Source organism: Varroa jacobsoni, unplaced genomic scaffold, assembly GCF_002532875.2.
Source record: "Varroa jacobsoni isolate VJ856 unplaced genomic scaffold, vjacob_1.0 scaffold_429, whole genome shotgun sequence".
NCBI classification, from domain to species: Eukaryota; Metazoa; Arthropoda; class Arachnida; order Mesostigmata; family Varroidae; genus Varroa; species Varroa jacobsoni.
In genome coordinates, this window is record NW_019213331.1 from 418,323 (window position 1) to 436,259 (window position 17,937).

Consider the following 17,937-nt stretch of genomic DNA (forward strand, 5'->3'; position numbering starts at 1 on the left):
GCCGAAGTAGCAACCCACTCGTTAACAATGGGAGCAGCAAATTACAACAATTTTTATCTGGGCGGGACCTGAGCCGAAGCCCGAGTTTACACCGCTATCGCCTCCAACAGCCTTTGCTAAAAAATTGGTCACGACAAAAACTTAGAGATCCTCCCTGCATCGAAGTCAAGCGCTTTAAGAATGGACAACGATTATTTGACCTGTACGGACTCTCTTCGGTCAAGAAGTGCAAACTTTTTAACTGAAGCACGACCTGCTCGGCAAAATCGCTTACCCTGGGCTTTCTTTAAGGCTATTTCTTTCGTAATGTAAAATTCCATCAACCAGCGATTTAACAGAAAGAAAATATTAGCATTTGTACCACAACAAACTGTTCCGATTATGAAATTTACGGGATCGACATTAACCTTCGAAGGTGAACAGTTTTACCTAAACTGTTCACCTTCGAAACTAAAAACCCGTCATTGCTTGAATCAATATACACATATAAGGTGTTTTTAGCATTTGTTATTCAAACTATCGAAAAACCTTGATCTGAGGTAGCAGCCATCGATAACCATAGAAACAACGAGAATGAATGAATTACAAGGGTTACTTGAATTTGAAAAAGAAGGCAGTAGTAGTTCATCGTATGTCAACCATTGGCAAAAATGGTATCTATGCTTAGCGATTTACTCTTGAGCGCTTAGCTTAACGTGATCATTAATGGACAACCATTACACATAAAAATAACTTTCAACAAAATAGGGAATAGCCTCCAAGTAACATATAACTCAACCTTCCAAACCCCTAGTTCAACTAACGATTACTAAGTCTTATCACGAAATCATTATCATATGCAAATTCATCCCTCGTGGAAGCCGTTGACTCAGATTTGTATGCATACTGATATGATGAGAGAAATTGTACCCAAAACTAAAACAGCTGAGAAAAAACAAGTTAAATTATATTGCTCATAAAAGTAATTACCATATTAATACATTAATACATAAAAATAAATATATCGAACGATGGTTTCCATCAGATCAAGATACACCCGGAACCCTACGGTTCTTGTAATCTGTCTAGACTTTGGGGGTTCGGAAAAATCGAAACGGTCCTGTAAAAAAAAAAAACTCTGCATTAGCATATTTAATTTAGTCTAGTATCGTGGTTAGATAGCCAAACGCTTCAAGGAAGAAGAGGTTGAATGGTCTTTTGAGCCAAATGGGAAAACTTTCGGCATGGATAACATTGTCTTCAGATGGCAATATAACAAATAAGCGAAAACGCCATTCCAGTGCTATAATATATCATATTTTCAAAACTGGTTTCTTTTTACTAAGTAAGCAAAAAGTATTTAGATAATTGACCGACACAATTCATCATTTTTGAAGATTAATAATTTATAATGTATCTAATATATATATATATATAATAAATGTGAGGCATACCTTGGAATATTTTTTCCCACATTATACGTATTTTCATTGAGAACAAAATTTAAGGTGATTAAATTATCTACTTGCGAAACAGTTGCCACTCTCTAAGCCTTCTATGTCCGATCACTACTTATGGAAAAGTACTCTTATACTGTCTATCTGTAAAAAAAAAAACATAGACTGGGATACAACGCAAGGGAATCGCTATGGAGTTTCCGCAACCTCGTAAAAAAATCTGCCTTTGTGGATTTGTTGTCCGGCCACGGAGTACATCAGATTTTATTAGATTTCTTAGTGCCAATAGAGGCAATCTTCGTGACATTGGCCGAGGGACGTATTGTATGACCTAGCATCGTACGCCGTTATAGCATACGCCAACCTCAGTTACTTATGCTGCCAAAGCCAGATGCTCCTTTAGAAGGTTCCTAAATAATCTACGAATTTCAATGGTAAATGTTTTACTCACTATGCAAATAGTCTTTAAATCAAACAAAGCCTGCAGTTGGAGCAACTGCGGTTTACTCTATCTGTATTTTTCATGATATTATAATTAATAATATCATGACTATGCTGGAGTAGCAAAAGACACAGCGCCAGCAATTAGAAATTAATTGAAGCGTTGAAAAACGCAACAGATTGAAACTACATGGCTTCCAATGAAAATTCCGTAATGCAAAGGTACGGAAACATTCTTGTTGTAAAATCGTGTCTGACTGATCCTACCGTCTAGGGTCTTAAATCAACACAGAGCGTTCTCATCAAGTAAGAAATTTAGAAGAAGAAAAGGTCGCTGGTCGACTCAGGTATACAGCCTTTGATGATCTCCATCTAATAGATATTTTAGAAACCGACAGACGTACGATAAGAAAGGGATAGATGTCCAAAGCATAGGATAATCACATTCTCACACAAAAAAAAATCATGGAAAAGTTTACTGACGTTGATTGGACAGTTGCTCTCAGAAAGCTTTGTTGCACATCATTAGATATATGTACTTAGTTGGTTAGAATTTCCTTTATTTGATGCTTAAGAACTGCTGAAATAGAAACTTTTGAAAACACATGAATGCTTATGCACAGATGAGATGATTATTTATTTTGTGTGTACAAGTCGTTTCATTATATACAACGCAATGCCATGCCTGTTCCCAAGATGTTCTATACAGTCCTACCTGGTTCCAGAGACTTTTTCAAATTTTTTATTCGTAGCGTCCGTGCAACCGGTTTCAGTCGTCGTCTTGATCTGCCGCATCCTGATCACTGTTTGCATCTTCTGCCATCTCAACATCATTGTTATTGTCTAGAAAGCAAAAAATAGCGAAATAAAATTACTAATAATCATACTCTATCAGGCGACTTCATCAGCAACCTATTAGCGAACGGCCTGAAGTTATCAGACATTTTATTACTTTTGACACACATACAGAGGATACGTGGCTATGAAACAGAACGCGCCCCCCTCTATAGCTCTCCTAGATATGTTATAAAAAGCTAAAAAGCCGGAAGTTATAAGGCACTCGCTAGGCCAAAGGTCGATATGGAAGAAAATTTTAAAATTTGGCAGAACTAAGGCAGCAAAGAACTAATAACGTTCGAATATTGTGAGTTGTCTCTGTGTATAGATAGACTGATCTTGATCCACCTCAACTGCTACACAATAGTTTTCTATAAAATAAATAAAAAGCAACAAATTTCCTAGTCACAAACCTTGTAACTTTGCCTCAACGGAACCGTCGCCGGAACTATTTTTTGTCGTCCCATCTTTAGCCTTTTTTTTATCCTTTTTGGCGCTCTTATCCCTTCGGAAAGCTTCTAACGCTTCTTCCAGTTGCGGCTTGAACGCTTCTAGTTCCATATCTTCCATTGCTGCCATAACATCCTGCCCAGAAACCATCTTGCGCTTACCTGTAACATACAAATTGTTTCCCGAAATTGTGCTTCATTTAGCAAGAAATTAAAAGACATCATGTAGGCCTAATGTTCTGTGGAATCATTTTTGCATTATGCAGGTGTGTCGACACCTCAACGGAAAAAAATAAATAGGTGTAGTCTTTTTATAGATGGGAGTCTAGACATTGGGTAGACAGGATCTTTACGAATAGATAGAAGGTCTTCATCGTTCCTCGTTACGAATTAAGCAACAAGTTAATGCTGTTACTAAATATCCAATAACAAAGCAAATAGCCTATTCAAGAACAACGGTAGTCTGCTCAAATCAGTAACCGTGTTCGTGAGTCGATTTATGGTACACATGGAAGTTGTAGCTTAGGCCCTGTAAAAAAATTAAATTATTGTTATTATACTTTTGTTGGCGAAGTTGTTTGAAAGTGAGGTAGAGTAGAGAACGAAAATCGATGCTGCCTTTGCAAGAGCGGCCCGAGCCTCCTTCGATACGGACACGTTTTCGGGCAGCGATTCCTTGAGCAGACGAGCAACTACCGATACAGGAAGGTTAAAGTCTTCAGGCCGTTCAGCCATTATTATCGAATCCTGAATACCCGGAAAATATTAAAATGAATAATATGAAATGAAATTTCAAAAAATCAATTATGGAGAGGTCATTTTAAGTCAAGCATACATATTTCGATATAAGTTGAACAAAATTGTTCTGCTGTCAGGCTTTTCGTAACGAGCAGCTCTGCATTGGCCATCCGTCGCACATACTAACCGCGTGTGCGTTTAGTACGAAGTAGTATAAAGAAGATAGGTGGATTCGACGTGAAGTTTATTAAATTTAAAACAACTGCTTTGACATTAAGCTAACTTACTATAGTTGAGTTTGAAAAAATGTAAAACAAATCGACCTCTAGGTTTTGTTGGGTCATCCTACCTAGCATCTAGTATGATAATGCATAAACTTCTTATTGTATTCATATACTTCGCTCATTCTTCTATATTATTTAAAAGTAGAGTGATTCATTGTTGAAATGCGCAGCGTTTTATCTTTCGTACAGTCAAATGAGACTGAAAAACCCTGTGACTAAAATTTACTCAAGCGAAAAATAGAAATCTACCTAAAATAAATATAAGCCCAATCACTTAAATCAATAGTTTCTCATGTAATATGTAGAGTTAGCTTTTCGTAGTCTTTGAAACGATCAATTTGCAGCCTTGTTTTGAGTCTAAAGCGTATCATAAGATTCGCTTTTCAATCGAATGAATATTCAGAGAAATATTTTATTCATTTGATAATGATAAAAGCGGTTAAGTGGCGGGCAATAATTAGACGGCTAAAACCAGATCTCCCTTGTTAGACATTTCGAAACTGCTCACCACACTGGCAACAAAACACCCTATCAACTTACGCCATGCTAATGCCATTTACCAAAATCGGAAGACAAATTTTGGCCTACTTACAAGACGATAAATTGAGAAGTAGGAATTCTGTAATAAACTACTTTAGTCATTAAATTGCGAGCGCAACTTTTCGAACATTCTGAAAAGGCGGGACTAAATCAAAACAATGCTCCTTTTAGATCAGTAATCTTTTGATGTTCGCTGCACCCGGAAGTGACGGCTTTCCGTTAGGTACATTTGTTTGATTGGCACCGAAGACAACACACACACACACAAAATACACATCGGAAGTGCAAAAGTCGCTGCATATAGGCGCTTAAAAATGCACAATTCTGTGAGATATATATTGTTATGTGTACCCCGCATAGAATTTCCGGGTGCTCGCCATGTTCGTGCAGTGCAGTGGAAGTAAATAAAAGCAATTCCATATGGTCTCTCCATGAAACTTATCAAAAGCTTCTACCTAACATGATATAATGACAAATCTAAGTAGTGTAACCGCGAATTGTTTGGCGTTCCAGTAGATCATCAAGCTCTCGTCTCGCAATGAATTGGTAAGTTCTTCTGCATAGCAGCCGTAACCGGGTTCCGAGTTTTTCTGATTGTACTTAAAATAGAAAGACTATCACTGTCATACATCATTTGAGATGGTTCAATTATTAATAATAATGTATCGGGTAAATATATAATCTCTTAAACCCAGGGCTGACACGAAACCTCTAAAAAAAATGTAGTATGTGCTCTTTACCTTTCAACTTTATAAAAATGTGTGGCTTAACTCTGCAAAGGACAACTTGAAAGAAAAATAATTTTATCATCATGTTATTCAATATTCGTTGAATTCTCGATAAAGCTATTTGTTTTACCCGCAAGACTAATTAAACTAATTATCCATTGAATGAATTTTCTAGATAAATTTTCTGGAACTACAGCTGTAGGAACCAATAGAGCAAACTGCTTAAAGTCCGCAAAAAGACGGCAGTTGTGAAGCGAATTAGTCGTATTTTCATTTTTTTCTAATTTAGGAACCCATTGAAGCGGCTCTCGGCGCGACCAAGTGGAAAGGATACGCCCACGAGTCCTGAATGGGAAGCTCCAATGGATTCGGTTGATGAGATTGTGTCACGGTATCACCGCCTCGAAGTAAATTCAAAGAAGCTACACAAAAGTGCCAAAAAGTACGAGGATATGATGCTCGGTTAGTATCATTATTGTCGTTGTTATCATGGAAAATCACAGTTAAGTTTTTTCAAATTCGATTGCCAAACATGTTATTCTTACGTTTCGTTAGAAAAATGGAGACACCAACTGTTTTCGTGCGAAGTGAACTTTTGTCCAGCTTGGTTTGCGCTTTGTATAACCTGTTAATTTTATTTAAAAAAAAAAAAACTGAGCATTTAAAAAGACAGCGTGAATATATAGCGCGAACTCGCGTATGGACGAAGGGTGCAACGTTCATCCGACTGGACAATAAAGTTCGACTCAACCTGTAGCCTGATTTATGCAGTGGATTTTTTACGTCAAAATTAAGTATGCTCTGCGAGATGGATACTAAATAGAGAGAAAAACCTTTGCTTCATATCTTGTATAGCTATTTATATATCCCGCGCTATTTTTTTCAGAACGCTAGCAGATTATGTGGTTTAGTAAATAGTAAGATTGCTTGCCTCATAAAACAAATTAGTGAACACTACTTGCGGCTACGTAATGGGAAAGTACCTTTGAAAATGATGTATTTGCTGGAGTATACTTTGACAGTCGTTTTCATAGCAAATAGTCCATGTTTATAAGGTAATGTTAGGTTGATTTATTTGCTGCCTTTGATTTAACGATTCTCTTGTTGACAGTGTTGATATTATCAGCCTATACCAATTTAATCTATCAAGTATATAACTGTATGTTTGTGAATTTTGCCTATGCATGTTTTTGCAGCATTGTATCAGTCGGAAAAGAAACTGTGCGGTGACATGGTAAATGACGACTTCTGCAAAGAACACGATGATTTACGGCGCACGATCGAGGAATGGTTATGCTACGCGTCGGAGATGGATCAAGCTGTCGACGATCACGTATGAATAGATCGCTATTCATTGTTTAATTCTTCTAAAGGCTTTCCCTTATCTCAAAAGAACACACATAAACGAACGCTTCCACTACCCTGACTGAGGCAGTAATTAACGACATTTTAGTGCTTTCTAATAGGAAATATATGTCATTTCTAACGATTATTGTATTTAGTGTTCGATGAATATCGTTTGTAACTTACCAAGAATGCAAACTCTGTGCTTTCAATGTTTCATTTTGGATATTCTATAAACAACTTTTAATATATTTTAGGTAATAGCTGTGCGACGATGTCTAGTGGATCCGATGAAACGATATCAGAGCACGTTCCCTGATGTTCAAGCAGCCGTCAAAAAAAGGGATCAACTCGTGCAGGAACATCTCCGGATGGTGCAAAAAGTCGCAAAATTGGAGACCAAGGAGGCCACTGGTGGGTCTGACAACTGGGCTGTGCTAATACGTGGGTCTAACATAAAGACGAACATTGACAATATATTTGCCTTTTCTGAGAAAAACGCTCATGAATAAACTATTCTAGAGTGTCTTTGATTAAAAGTTTTAAATTACGAGATGCACTGGTTTAGCTTGAACTCTGCGTTTTGGAATCAGCTGTCTTGTATGCAAATAAATTGCCGAGAGCATTTTACTAACCATTCCTAGTTCAGACCTACATAACATGACAACGGTTATAGATGCATGAAAAGCCTAAGCAATAATTAGTAAATAAAATATGAAGATACTCACTTTTGCTTTCAAGAAAGTTAGGCATATTTGTTTGACAATAAGTGTCAAAGCAGACCCGTTAGTAGTAGTAACAGTTCTTACATACAAGCATGTGCGTACGCCAATTGTCCTTAGCATTTGAGAAGCATTCTGCCTTGTGTATCGTACTTCGGCGACGCAGAATTGAGTCGGAGAGTGAGGTTTGTCCACAGACTTATGTTAAAATAATTATCTTCAAACGACAGGAAATAACATAGCCAAGCTTGCGGAGTCGCGCCGTCAAGTCGAGATACTGGCAAATGAGTTGGAGGCTCAGAACACATTATTGCGTTCCGAACTGCCAGCAATATATGAACATCGCGTCGAGTATATACAGCCGTGCTTACACGCACTCATTCTATCGCAGGTATTATTTATGTATGCGTTTTTTCAGGGGATGCATGTAGCTGTGTTCCTATTATATTTATCTCCGAGGAACATGTCAGTATTTCACGGTGTCGCTCGCGCACTCACTCAGCGTAAACCACCAATATTTAACATTACTTACAGACGGTCCACTGGGGCGAGGCAACCAGCCGTCTCCAGAAATGCTTTCCTTCACTAAACAAGAGCTGCCGTTCGGACGCAGAAACCTCGCAATACCATCGCGACAAACTCAACGCTATAAAATCTTTATCGATTGTTGCCGGGTCGGACTAAGGATCCCACAGGTTAGGTAAAATATATTTGACACCATCAAGTTTTAGCGTCACTGTTTTTTAACAATCTATATTGCATAAGGGAGGTGTGTCTTAGCGTCTGCGAAGCCCATTGCAACGACTTTACATTGTTGGTGTATTGTTCTTGATAGATCGCACTTGGTAGTATATTGAAGATTTTATTAATTACCACAACGTTCTAAGGTAATTCATTGTTCCAGTTTGTATCAATTTCTGAAAATACTTAATTATTTGTTGAGTCGGTAGAATTTTTTGCTTGAAAGTTGCACCGTTTCCAAATAGAAATATCACTTAGTTTTTTTTAAACAAATACTATTTTGTAATTATCTATGTATACTATAGATCTATATGTATATACTCTGTTAACGATTTGTGACTGAGATGTATTTATGCTATTGCTAAGTAAAAAAATTCAAGGTTTCGCTCAATGTACCTCAATACTTAATACGGTACCACTGCTGACCTCAAACATGTTCGCGAAACTTGCGCGCACACAATCTGTCAAAATAATACTGAAAAATGGAGAAACAATAAAGCGAGTTTGAGTTGATTCGAGGCTTTGTTTTTATTCTGTGCTTATTCCTCCCACACAGGTACCCCTCAGGTGTATCAAGCGATCGTAAAATATTCTGTGGGACTTAATGATTATTTTGGGAAAAATCAATTCTACCTTCAAAAATGATAACCAGATTTTTTCTTACGTAAAAAAATTTTAGTCGATACCACAGCCTCGAAATGGAGTGTGTAAAAACGATTTTTTTCACTACATATGCCTGTGCGTTTTTGTAAAAGTTAAATTACTACGTACGTTTATGCGCCAGTAAAGTGCAATCACAGGTTTGGGTCATTAAAAAGTATCTTTTTTTTTATCGTAGTTTTGGAAAAAAGTATCAATAAAGACTACAAAGGCTCCAAAATAATTAAGTTTACCTGCAGTAGAGCAGAGTCTGGCACTGCGGAAGAAAAGTGTTGACATGAGACAATTGGCTGTCACGTGGAAGAATTAAAAAGGTATCCGAGAAAGGTTGAGAGATAACCAGCATTAGTTTCAAAACCCTCGACAGTAAAAAAAAACTTTTTTTGCGAAAAATATCAGTTGTTACAATACGAAGTTTATTATTGTGTCACACAGTCATGATCAAAGTACTTAAGATAAATCTTTATCTATTTATATATATATATATACACATATATATCAAAAAGCACTTATATAGGTATAACGCAAAAATCTTCTTGCTCAAGCTAGCACACTGCACTTTCCTGTGTTATACGAGTCCAAATGATATTTTTGGGTTTATGACTTCACCATTCTAGGTCACGACGCATTTGGAACTCATAGAGAAGTAATCTTGCTTTTATCAATATGGTTCGCATGAGCTAAAAGTTAATTTCAGCAGCATCTAATAAATTACTAAGGAAAATATTCATCGAGGAATATACATGATCTCAGATATAGTGGAGTTATGTTTGTTTTAGAGATCAGACAGCATTTTTAATCACCTGAGAACTGTATTACTTTACGAAGGTTCTAATTCAATTAGGGAATTGAAGGAAACAATGAAACCTGCTGTGGGGTTTAACTATCCTACGGAGAGTCGAAGAAAGCCGTGGAAGATTTCCCATTGAATATGCTACGCTGATTTGGTTGAACCCATGCCAACACAGAGACGCGACTATGCAGTTGAGTGCAAAGATGCCCTAAGGCCCTAGCATAACGTTTTTATCACACACACGGAGCATGTCATCTCGTATAACTTCACTGAACAGATAATTTATTTTGGACTTAATGATAGTATCTAGCACACTTTTTACTGTTTGTTTAGAGGTATTCCTTGTTTACCTTGGGACAAATTCATCGCTAATTGTTTCCCGTAATAAAATTCCGATGTTGCCTTGTTTTTGGGTGTCTACATTAAAAAATTACCGTGCGGTATAATAAATATAATTCAATAAGGGACAGCAAGGAAGAACAGCGATCCTTCATGCTGCGTTAGTGTTTCGCTGGCCTCTGAATTGCGCATGATTAATACATATCAAACTTTTCGGGTCTTGCTTAGCTGTTATACCGAAAAATATTATACGCCTGCCTTCACTAGTAGGTACTGAGAAAGATACTATTTGTATCCATGGACGGGGGACTGGGACTCTAAGATAGCCTCATCTGGACTCATCGTTCGTTATGACTCGTGTATGAATGTCGCCAGGGTGAAAAAAGTGAAACAGCTTCACGCTTCTCGACTTCTTAAGCGTAACCGTGGTTCACAGGCGTCTTCATTCTATAAATTAATTGAAAACAAAATTTCAGTGATTACAAAATTTTCACAATCTTAATTCGATGAATTATCAACGAATCGTTTGGTGATGGCTTATTTTGAATTCTTGAAGAAGCTGTACGACGTGATGGGTTAAGTTTTCCTAAAAAATTTAATTAATTTTTTTTAAATGTTCAAGTCCATATTTCACCATGGTAAGACTGTACGAGCATGAGGTTCCATTTGAGCCTCGGAACATCGTCTTTTTTAACAAGCAAACATCTCCATTTTGAATAGTAGTTCTATTCTCGGCTGTCGTGCCTAAAGAAGAGATTTGCGGTACGATCGTATGGATAGCGATTTGAAATAATTTGTACGTGACGAGTGCAACTGAAGAACAGACGAATCAGATGTTACAACACTGTTTGTTTGGACTTGTCACTTGTCGGCCGGAACAGCTGAGCCAAGCGCTGGTAGGCAGGGGCCTCCGCGACCAAGATAGGCTAGCGTGATTTCCCTAAGTATATCCAGTTTGCCTGACGTAAATTTGAACGGCTAATTGGTAATGATTGCAACGAGTTTCAAAACAACTATACGAAGTTCTTTAGAACAAATGAAAGATCGGCCAAGATCGGAGTCTTTGTTAGATTTACCTTAAAGGTTGTAACCCGGCTTTTTTTTTTAGAGCCATTTTGCCAAGGAGCGTGACGGGGACGAACGTTATAGACAGCGGAACTGGGTCATGGTCACCTTACTATCATGCGCTTTCAAACAGATGAAACAATGATGGAAAATCGACTTCACCATTTGCCGGCGTCGGACTGATAAAAGGATAGTGTTAATACCGAAGGGTGCATTTGTTCTGTAGTGATGTAAGATGATAACATTATATGGAACTGTTCTTATCTCGGAAGTACTAATGGGCGAAACCAAAATATGCATACTTTTCTATCATATTCCAGCATTCTCGCTAAATGATGCGGGCGCAACAATTGCTAAGTTCGCTGGTGCTTGATCGCCAGTCGTAATCGCCATCAAACCCTGTTTGCGAAGTAACTCTGCTACCTCCACTTAATACTTAATACTTCAAGCTACGCCAATCTTGCAGATTGGCGTAGCTTGAAGTCAAATGCCACGGACGTGGATCTAGCGACTTCTTCTTTGCAGTATCGATACGGCTAAATGCATTTCGATTAGGGTAAATAATAACGAAAACATCAGTATCGCAGGTGATATTCGGTAGCTCTGGATTCTCGACGGAGCATAGTCTTCTGTAAAACCTATCTTACGGTCAAAGTTTCAGCCGTTCTCAGCGTGACCACCACTCTTTATTCGCAACACGCTTTGATGTGGATTTATTACGTGTTGCGATATTAAAAGTATTCGACACCCTCGGGAAGCGATTTCGAAGCTGATCTCAGAAATACGATTATAAACGAACCCTTTACAGCACAAAGATGGCTTCAATGAACAGCAGTAGCAGGTGGTCGGTGAGTTAGTATAATTACAGTCAGTATAGTGATTCTATCGACCTTGACATAAGACAAACAAACGATCACTTTCAGGCACTGCAGCGTGAGTACCTTCCTCAGAGCTAACCAGGAGGTGGCCACTAGAAATGCCATCAGTGCAGATTGCCTGTAGTGACGGCAGCATAGGCCGTTCTGAATTTATTGCCGAAACCGTGAAGGTAGTACTCCTCCTTCGTATCCTGGAAAAGAGAGTAATTCTTTGAGTGGCTTACTGAAAGCTATGGGGTGTCATTCTAACGATTGATGCTGCAACCACTGAAGTAGCCATCTGGTTAATTTGACAGACGATCAATGCTATGCGCTTAGTGACGTGTAAAAATGTGAGGGCTTTTGAGCTCGCGGGCGAAGTTGGCTGTACGCGAAGATGATCAGCAATCGGGGACCAGATGATTTCGACTACCTTCAGGGACACAGTGCCTCAGCTGACTCCACTCGGCAATTCTTGAGATAGTCCATGAAACCCGACGAATTAGCTTTCCAATTTGCTAAGATTGGCCAAGTTACGATCTCTTTGATGAATAAGCTAGCCTCAGACAGCGTGGCGAAGCTCGTTAACATATCGGTATGGTATAGCGAATCGCTTAATTTATGTGCGCCCGTAGATGTGATAAGTAGAGTCGCTGCTATGACAACACCACTTAGCGTGTCTTCCCGAGTAACGGTGGTCGTCAGTCAGATCTTACCGTAGGAACTGGCATAATGATAGGTTTTTGTTGACGAGACTTCTTACCACAATGTGCACCTTCATGATATCCTTCATTGACATCGCAACTCGATGAAACCGAAGATGGGGCAACAATTTGACGCTCAGGCCAACCGATATATAAGCGTTAAGTGAAGCGGTACCCGGTGCCTTACCGAATGGTTGAAGGCTATGTGCTATCATGGTTGCCCGCTATGATCCTTCCATACTGGCTTTTTTTTCGCGCATTAAGCGTTGCGACACGTTGCTGGGATAGAGCGTTGCATAGCTGTATATAGAGTGTTCGTCAATCGAAAGCTCGGGCTGCGCTTAGCTGCGCCATCGTGATGAATAACCATTGTACATTGATTTGTCTGACAGCATCAGCAAGCTTGCTCAGTTGATAGTGCGCTTAGTAGTGGGGTATCCATAGCAAAAATGGTTTTTTGCAAGCATAACTTTTTAGACTCTACGTTTGGTGGTATTAGCATGATCGAACAGAATAGATTGCTCGGCACACAATAGACGAATTGCGAAAGCCTAGCGTTTAGATCCTTCATTTGTAGTATTAACTTCTCCATGTTCTTCACTAATAGTCAGGATCTTTCGATATCGCTCGAAGACTTCACCGCAACTGCTGTTCGCAATCGACCGTTATTCAGCTAGAATCTGCACCAAGAAAGCGTAGGTTTTTCGTCAGCGCCGAAGTCACTCCATTCAATTATCGGATCGCTTTCTATAGAGGCGGTAAACGCTTACGGTTGCGTGTAGTGGTAAAAGAAGGTAGTCCACTACTGTAAATTGTTGGACGAATGCCGATGAATATGAGTGTCTGGAAACTAAGATGGCCGTCTTTAGCTGCGGTGAGAGTCGCTGACGAATTATGCACGTTTCGCTGCTGTAGCTTTATGATGCAGCAATCTATTCCAACTCTCGTCAATCCTTTGCGGTTTAGGGGATCCAGTATTTTGTCGTCAACATCTTCCACAACCTCACCTTAAATTACTCGAGAAAGTTATACAGCCGTTCTCAGTTCTAGTATATTTTCTAGGTCGATGTAATGACGAGCGCAGACATTTTCTCATTCTGTTTTTTATCGTAACATGCTTAGCTTGGTAGGTCCTTGTTCTATCGTGGCACAGTGGCTTGCAATTGCGGGCTTTGATTTCGCGTGGGATATGCTGGACAGACGTTTCGGCACTGTTCTCACTCCCACAGCGCTCAAAAAGTCGTCAGTCACTCGTCAATAGCACACGGTTAGGTTAGGTGATACAAGGAGACGTAATTCCAAGTCGTTTTCAGGGAGATAGTCTGCTTGACGCGGAAACCAGAATGAAGTACGCACGATCTGACCTTTGGCGGCTGAGCACAGGTCAAGCAGTTTCGCGTTTGGAATTGTTACTGCGCACGCTTGATAACGAAGAAACAGATGCACGGACTGAGACTGGTAGTGGTTTATTTTAAGATATTGTATAATATGGTAGTATTCATCGGTCGTTGGATATCCGGCGTTTAAATCTTGCTGGGCATGTTTTTCTCTGACAAACCTATGGAACGCCAGTATAAATGTGTACTATATTTTCGAGTAATAAAACTTGATTTATAAAAATAAATAAATAAGTAAAACAAATTGCAGTGGGCGCACGCTCATGGTTGCCGTAGCAGCGCACTCAACGAGGTGCGTATTAGCCACCGAGAGGGTGTCGTTTCATGATGTTTTCCTTTCCGTTGCAATATCTCCTTATCTCCTTTTTTTAGGTTAGGACGTAGATTCGTTCGATTTGTCTTTAGTGTTCCCTTTCCCTTTTAATTCTTTATTGCTTGGTAAGTTCTACACAACGTTCTCTCATTAATTCTACAGACTCTGAAGACTTGAATTACCTCCACTCAAAAGCGACACGAAACCGATGCTTAGGTCGTCTATACTGCTTTAGTATATGACGGCCAATTAATTTGCGGAATTCCTACTGTTTCAGTGCAGCGTGAACTGGGCCAAAAAGCCTGCAAGCTTATGACTCAACGCCTAAACACTTCCGGTATAAAAAAAAAAAATGGAAAACTTCTTTGGGTGCAGATGTCAGAGTGATCCTTATTCTCTTTTTTTTTTCCACTTGGCTCCCACCTATGATATTGCTTGCTCGCCTCCAGCCTACAACCGCAGCCGCGAACTGCGTTTTGCAAAGAAAATAAAAAAAAGCAAAACAAGTTTGAGGTCCGTCTCTGATCAGCGTGCACTCCATTTATGAAAGAGTCGAATTCTTAGTATTTTGCAGTAAACGCTTGAAGCTTGTGGGAGTCGATGGAAGGTCACCAGTTTCCTTGATATCCTATGCATTTGAGAAGGGTTTATGCGGGATCTACAATAGTATCAGTCGTGTAGCAGAGGCCTCCAAAAGGGTTGGCTCAGCTTTGCAAACATCGAATAACAAAGGAGGTTTGCTAAGGATGAATTCTTTCTTCAGTAATTGAAAAAATATGTAACAGGGGAGCGCTTAGAAAAGAATCGTTTGCTTGACTAGGGCATTTTCTGCAAGATAAGAGTATATTTTTTCACATCAGCTCGTATCTTATGACACTCTATAAAGCTACTGACTAGAACACAATAGAATAACGCGACCCCTAAAACTTGAAGCCTAGCAACGGTGCGATGATCTTATCTAATACGACCTGCATGCTACAGGGGCTTTTCTCTGCAACTTAACAGGTAGCGAAAGACACAAAGCAGCATAACGTATACGAGGTAACCAAATATTTAACTTACCCCCCGAATGCATTTCTATCTGCTTACGTATAGAGAAGAAGAGACCGTTTTTAACTTAATGATTTATTCTTACAGTTATTACTGTTTATTGTTGTTGTTGTTGTTGCTGCTAAATCACTTTATGATACACATTATTATTAATATTTTTGTTTGTATTTATTGTTGTTGTATTCATCAATGTCACTATCTTCGTTATTCTCGTCGTTCTCTTTGTCTTCTTATCAGTTTTTCAGTTGTTTAGTGAATTCTTTAATAAATCGTGTTGATTTGTTGTTGTTGTTGTTTTTGTTATTGTGTTTATTGTTGACATTGCTTGTTTTGTGCTTGTGTTGTTGCCGTTGTTGTCCTTGTTAGTTAGTTAGTTAGTGCTGTTGTTGGACAATCGATAGCGGAACTACTACCGAAAATCCGTACGCTTTGTTCCTACCGCCGGGCGAGCGCAATCTGGATCAAAATCCTAATTGGCATAACAATAGTATTGCCTACTCACCACGCAGTAGGAGATGTGGCGGAGGCACAGTCTATGGGAAAGGCTCCGTATCAAGGGGAGTTATACCTTGAGCTCGGTCAAATATAACGATTCAGATTTGAACTGATATATATGTACACTGAATTCGACGAGCCAATGTTGAATTCGTAGAACGAGCTCATGTACGGCTGCTCTCCCAGGCCGGGTCGCTCCCTCTCGGCAGTTTCCGCTGAGTGGACAAACGGTGCGGTGCCTTCGACAGCTATTTCTTTTCTTTGTTGTCGTTTTCGGATCACTGCTTCACCACCTGGGGCTTTTTTGCCACCATCACCAACAACAACAACAACGTTGTCGTCGCAATCATCAACAAAATCAGTATCAGCATCGCCATCTTCGTTTTGATCGGCTCTGTTTGGTGCGATGCTGTTTAGCACAAGTAACAAATGAGGGAGTACCGCGGCCGTCTACGAGCCTTTTACGTAATAGCAATAATCTAATATATTATTATAATAACAATAATCCAGTAATAAAAACGTTGTGATGCAGTCAATATCTACATAAATAAACTTTCGTTTGATTTGTTTTCCCGTCCAGTAGAGGGCGGATAATGTCAGCAGTATACATCATCCGTAGTGTTACTATTATTTATTTGCAGGTATTATCATTATACTTTAGCATTATATAGTAAACTGCAAGAACATCGTACTAATAATAACAATATAAAGAATAATAGCAATAGTAATGGTAATCACCGTTAGGTTAAAACTGGTTGAGCTGTACACAAGGTATACTAATTTTTTTTTTTTTATAGCGACCGTTCTAATATTTGGTGGTTCAATATAAGGTTGTGGTTTTCGTTACGATCCGATGTTGGGGGTGCACTTGAGATCTGACCGCAGCTGAACGATAAATTAAAGTTCAGCACGAATGAGGTCGACACTTGCGAAGGATCGAGTGAATAGAAACCATCATGGCTCGCTTTATTGGTAGGACATAACAAAATACAGGACACACGTACATGGGTGCGGAGGGCAGTGGCAAGGAACAGAGGTTAGCTAAATGAGAAAATCTAAAACAACGGAGTCTTTGGAGTACATGTATTTGAACAGAATGAGTGGGGGTATCGAGGGGGAGAGGGGCTGAACAATACAGATGACAGACGGTATTATTTATTGAGTGGTCTGTCGGTCTATTAACGTTGTCTGGTTCGATCGTGGGGTTATATACGGTATGTTGTTTGCTGATGAGATGCCCTCGCCGTTTAACGGTCGGTGGCGGATTTTCATGCATTTTTGTTAGGTGCTTATGACAGCTGTGTATATATATATTCCTTTTCCGTAAGGTAGCTCTTCACTATGCGTAATTAACGTCATTATCCGTACATCGTTTATTTTTACAAAATAAGGATTTTTTGATCTTGATTAAAATAACAAGCATGCTTTGAATATTAGGAATGCTGATTATATAGGAATGGATATTAGAATATGCTGGTGATGCTGGTGTTGATGGATGACTGCGATTTGATTATTGAACTGAGGACAGTCGATTACATAGTCCGTTTAGTTCGAGGTTAGTTTTCTAGGCATGACACCCTTCATTTTGTATTTGTTAAATGGGATCAAAACAGCGCAATGGGGGGCAAACTGAGCTTGGAAAAGAAGCTCATTTAGCAAAATGGCTGAAGAGTGAGACGCTCAGTAGTCACTGTATAGACCCAGTAGACTTTGTCGTGGTAGCAGGCATTCAGTTGAGACGGGTTGAGATAGTGAAGTCAACGAACCGTTACGTTAGTGGGCGGGCATACAAATCGCTGATAAATGGTAACCTTCGGTTTGTTACTGCTGGTGTTCTCGTTGCCGGTGCTCTAAGGTAAGCATGCAGTGGAGCAAGCGGCCCTCCCGCCTAAAACCTTTTAAGGCGCGAATCAGTATGATGCACTGTATTTTCTTTCTTTTTTTATTCGTAGTAATTAGTTGTTAGGAATTTGGTCGTGAGAGAAGAGACACAGACATTTATAT

General features: G+C 39.2%; 2 protein-coding genes across 5 annotated transcripts; one reads left to right on the plus strand and one right to left on the minus strand.

The window, feature by feature from the left end:
* Positions 1–944: 944 nt before the first annotated feature.
* On the minus strand, positions 945–4,900 carry Chrac-14 (DNA polymerase epsilon subunit 3 Chrac-14). 2 transcript variants are annotated; one of them, XR_002680283.2, is made up of 5 exons: positions 4,778–4,900; positions 3,724–3,910; positions 3,128–3,325; positions 2,593–2,720; positions 945–1,099 (listed from the first exon to the last, which is right to left on the minus strand). XR_002680283.2 is itself a non-coding variant. In XM_022832997.2 (4 exons), the coding sequence occupies exons 2-4, from the start codon at positions 3,896–3,898 to the stop codon at positions 2,647–2,649; spliced, it is 447 nt and encodes a 148-aa protein (XP_022688732.1). In that variant the 5' UTR covers positions 3,899–3,910; positions 4,778–4,900; the 3' UTR covers positions 2,488–2,646. The 2 variants fall into 2 exon arrangements, 1 of the variants encoding a protein (XP_022688732.1); XM_022832997.2 differs by lacking the exon at positions 945–1,099 and having other exon boundaries at positions 2,488–2,720.
* A 187-nt stretch (positions 4,901–5,087) lies between these two features.
* On the plus strand, positions 5,088–8,773 carry LOC111260338 (bridging integrator 3). 3 transcript variants are annotated; one of them, XM_022832999.2, is made up of 6 exons: positions 5,088–5,271; positions 5,743–5,915; positions 6,650–6,786; positions 7,055–7,211; positions 7,750–7,910; positions 8,054–8,773. In XM_022832999.2, the coding sequence occupies exons 1-6, from the start codon at positions 5,264–5,266 to the stop codon at positions 8,201–8,203; spliced, it is 786 nt and encodes a 261-aa protein (XP_022688734.1). In that variant the 5' UTR covers positions 5,088–5,263; the 3' UTR covers positions 8,204–8,773. The 3 variants fall into 3 exon arrangements, with proteins under 3 accessions (XP_022688734.1, XP_022688735.1, XP_022688736.1); XM_022833000.2 differs by lacking the exon at positions 5,088–5,271 and adding an exon at positions 5,333–5,450; XM_022833001.2 differs by lacking the exon at positions 5,088–5,271 and adding an exon at positions 5,375–5,394.
* The last annotated feature ends 9,164 nt before the right edge of the window (positions 8,774–17,937 follow it).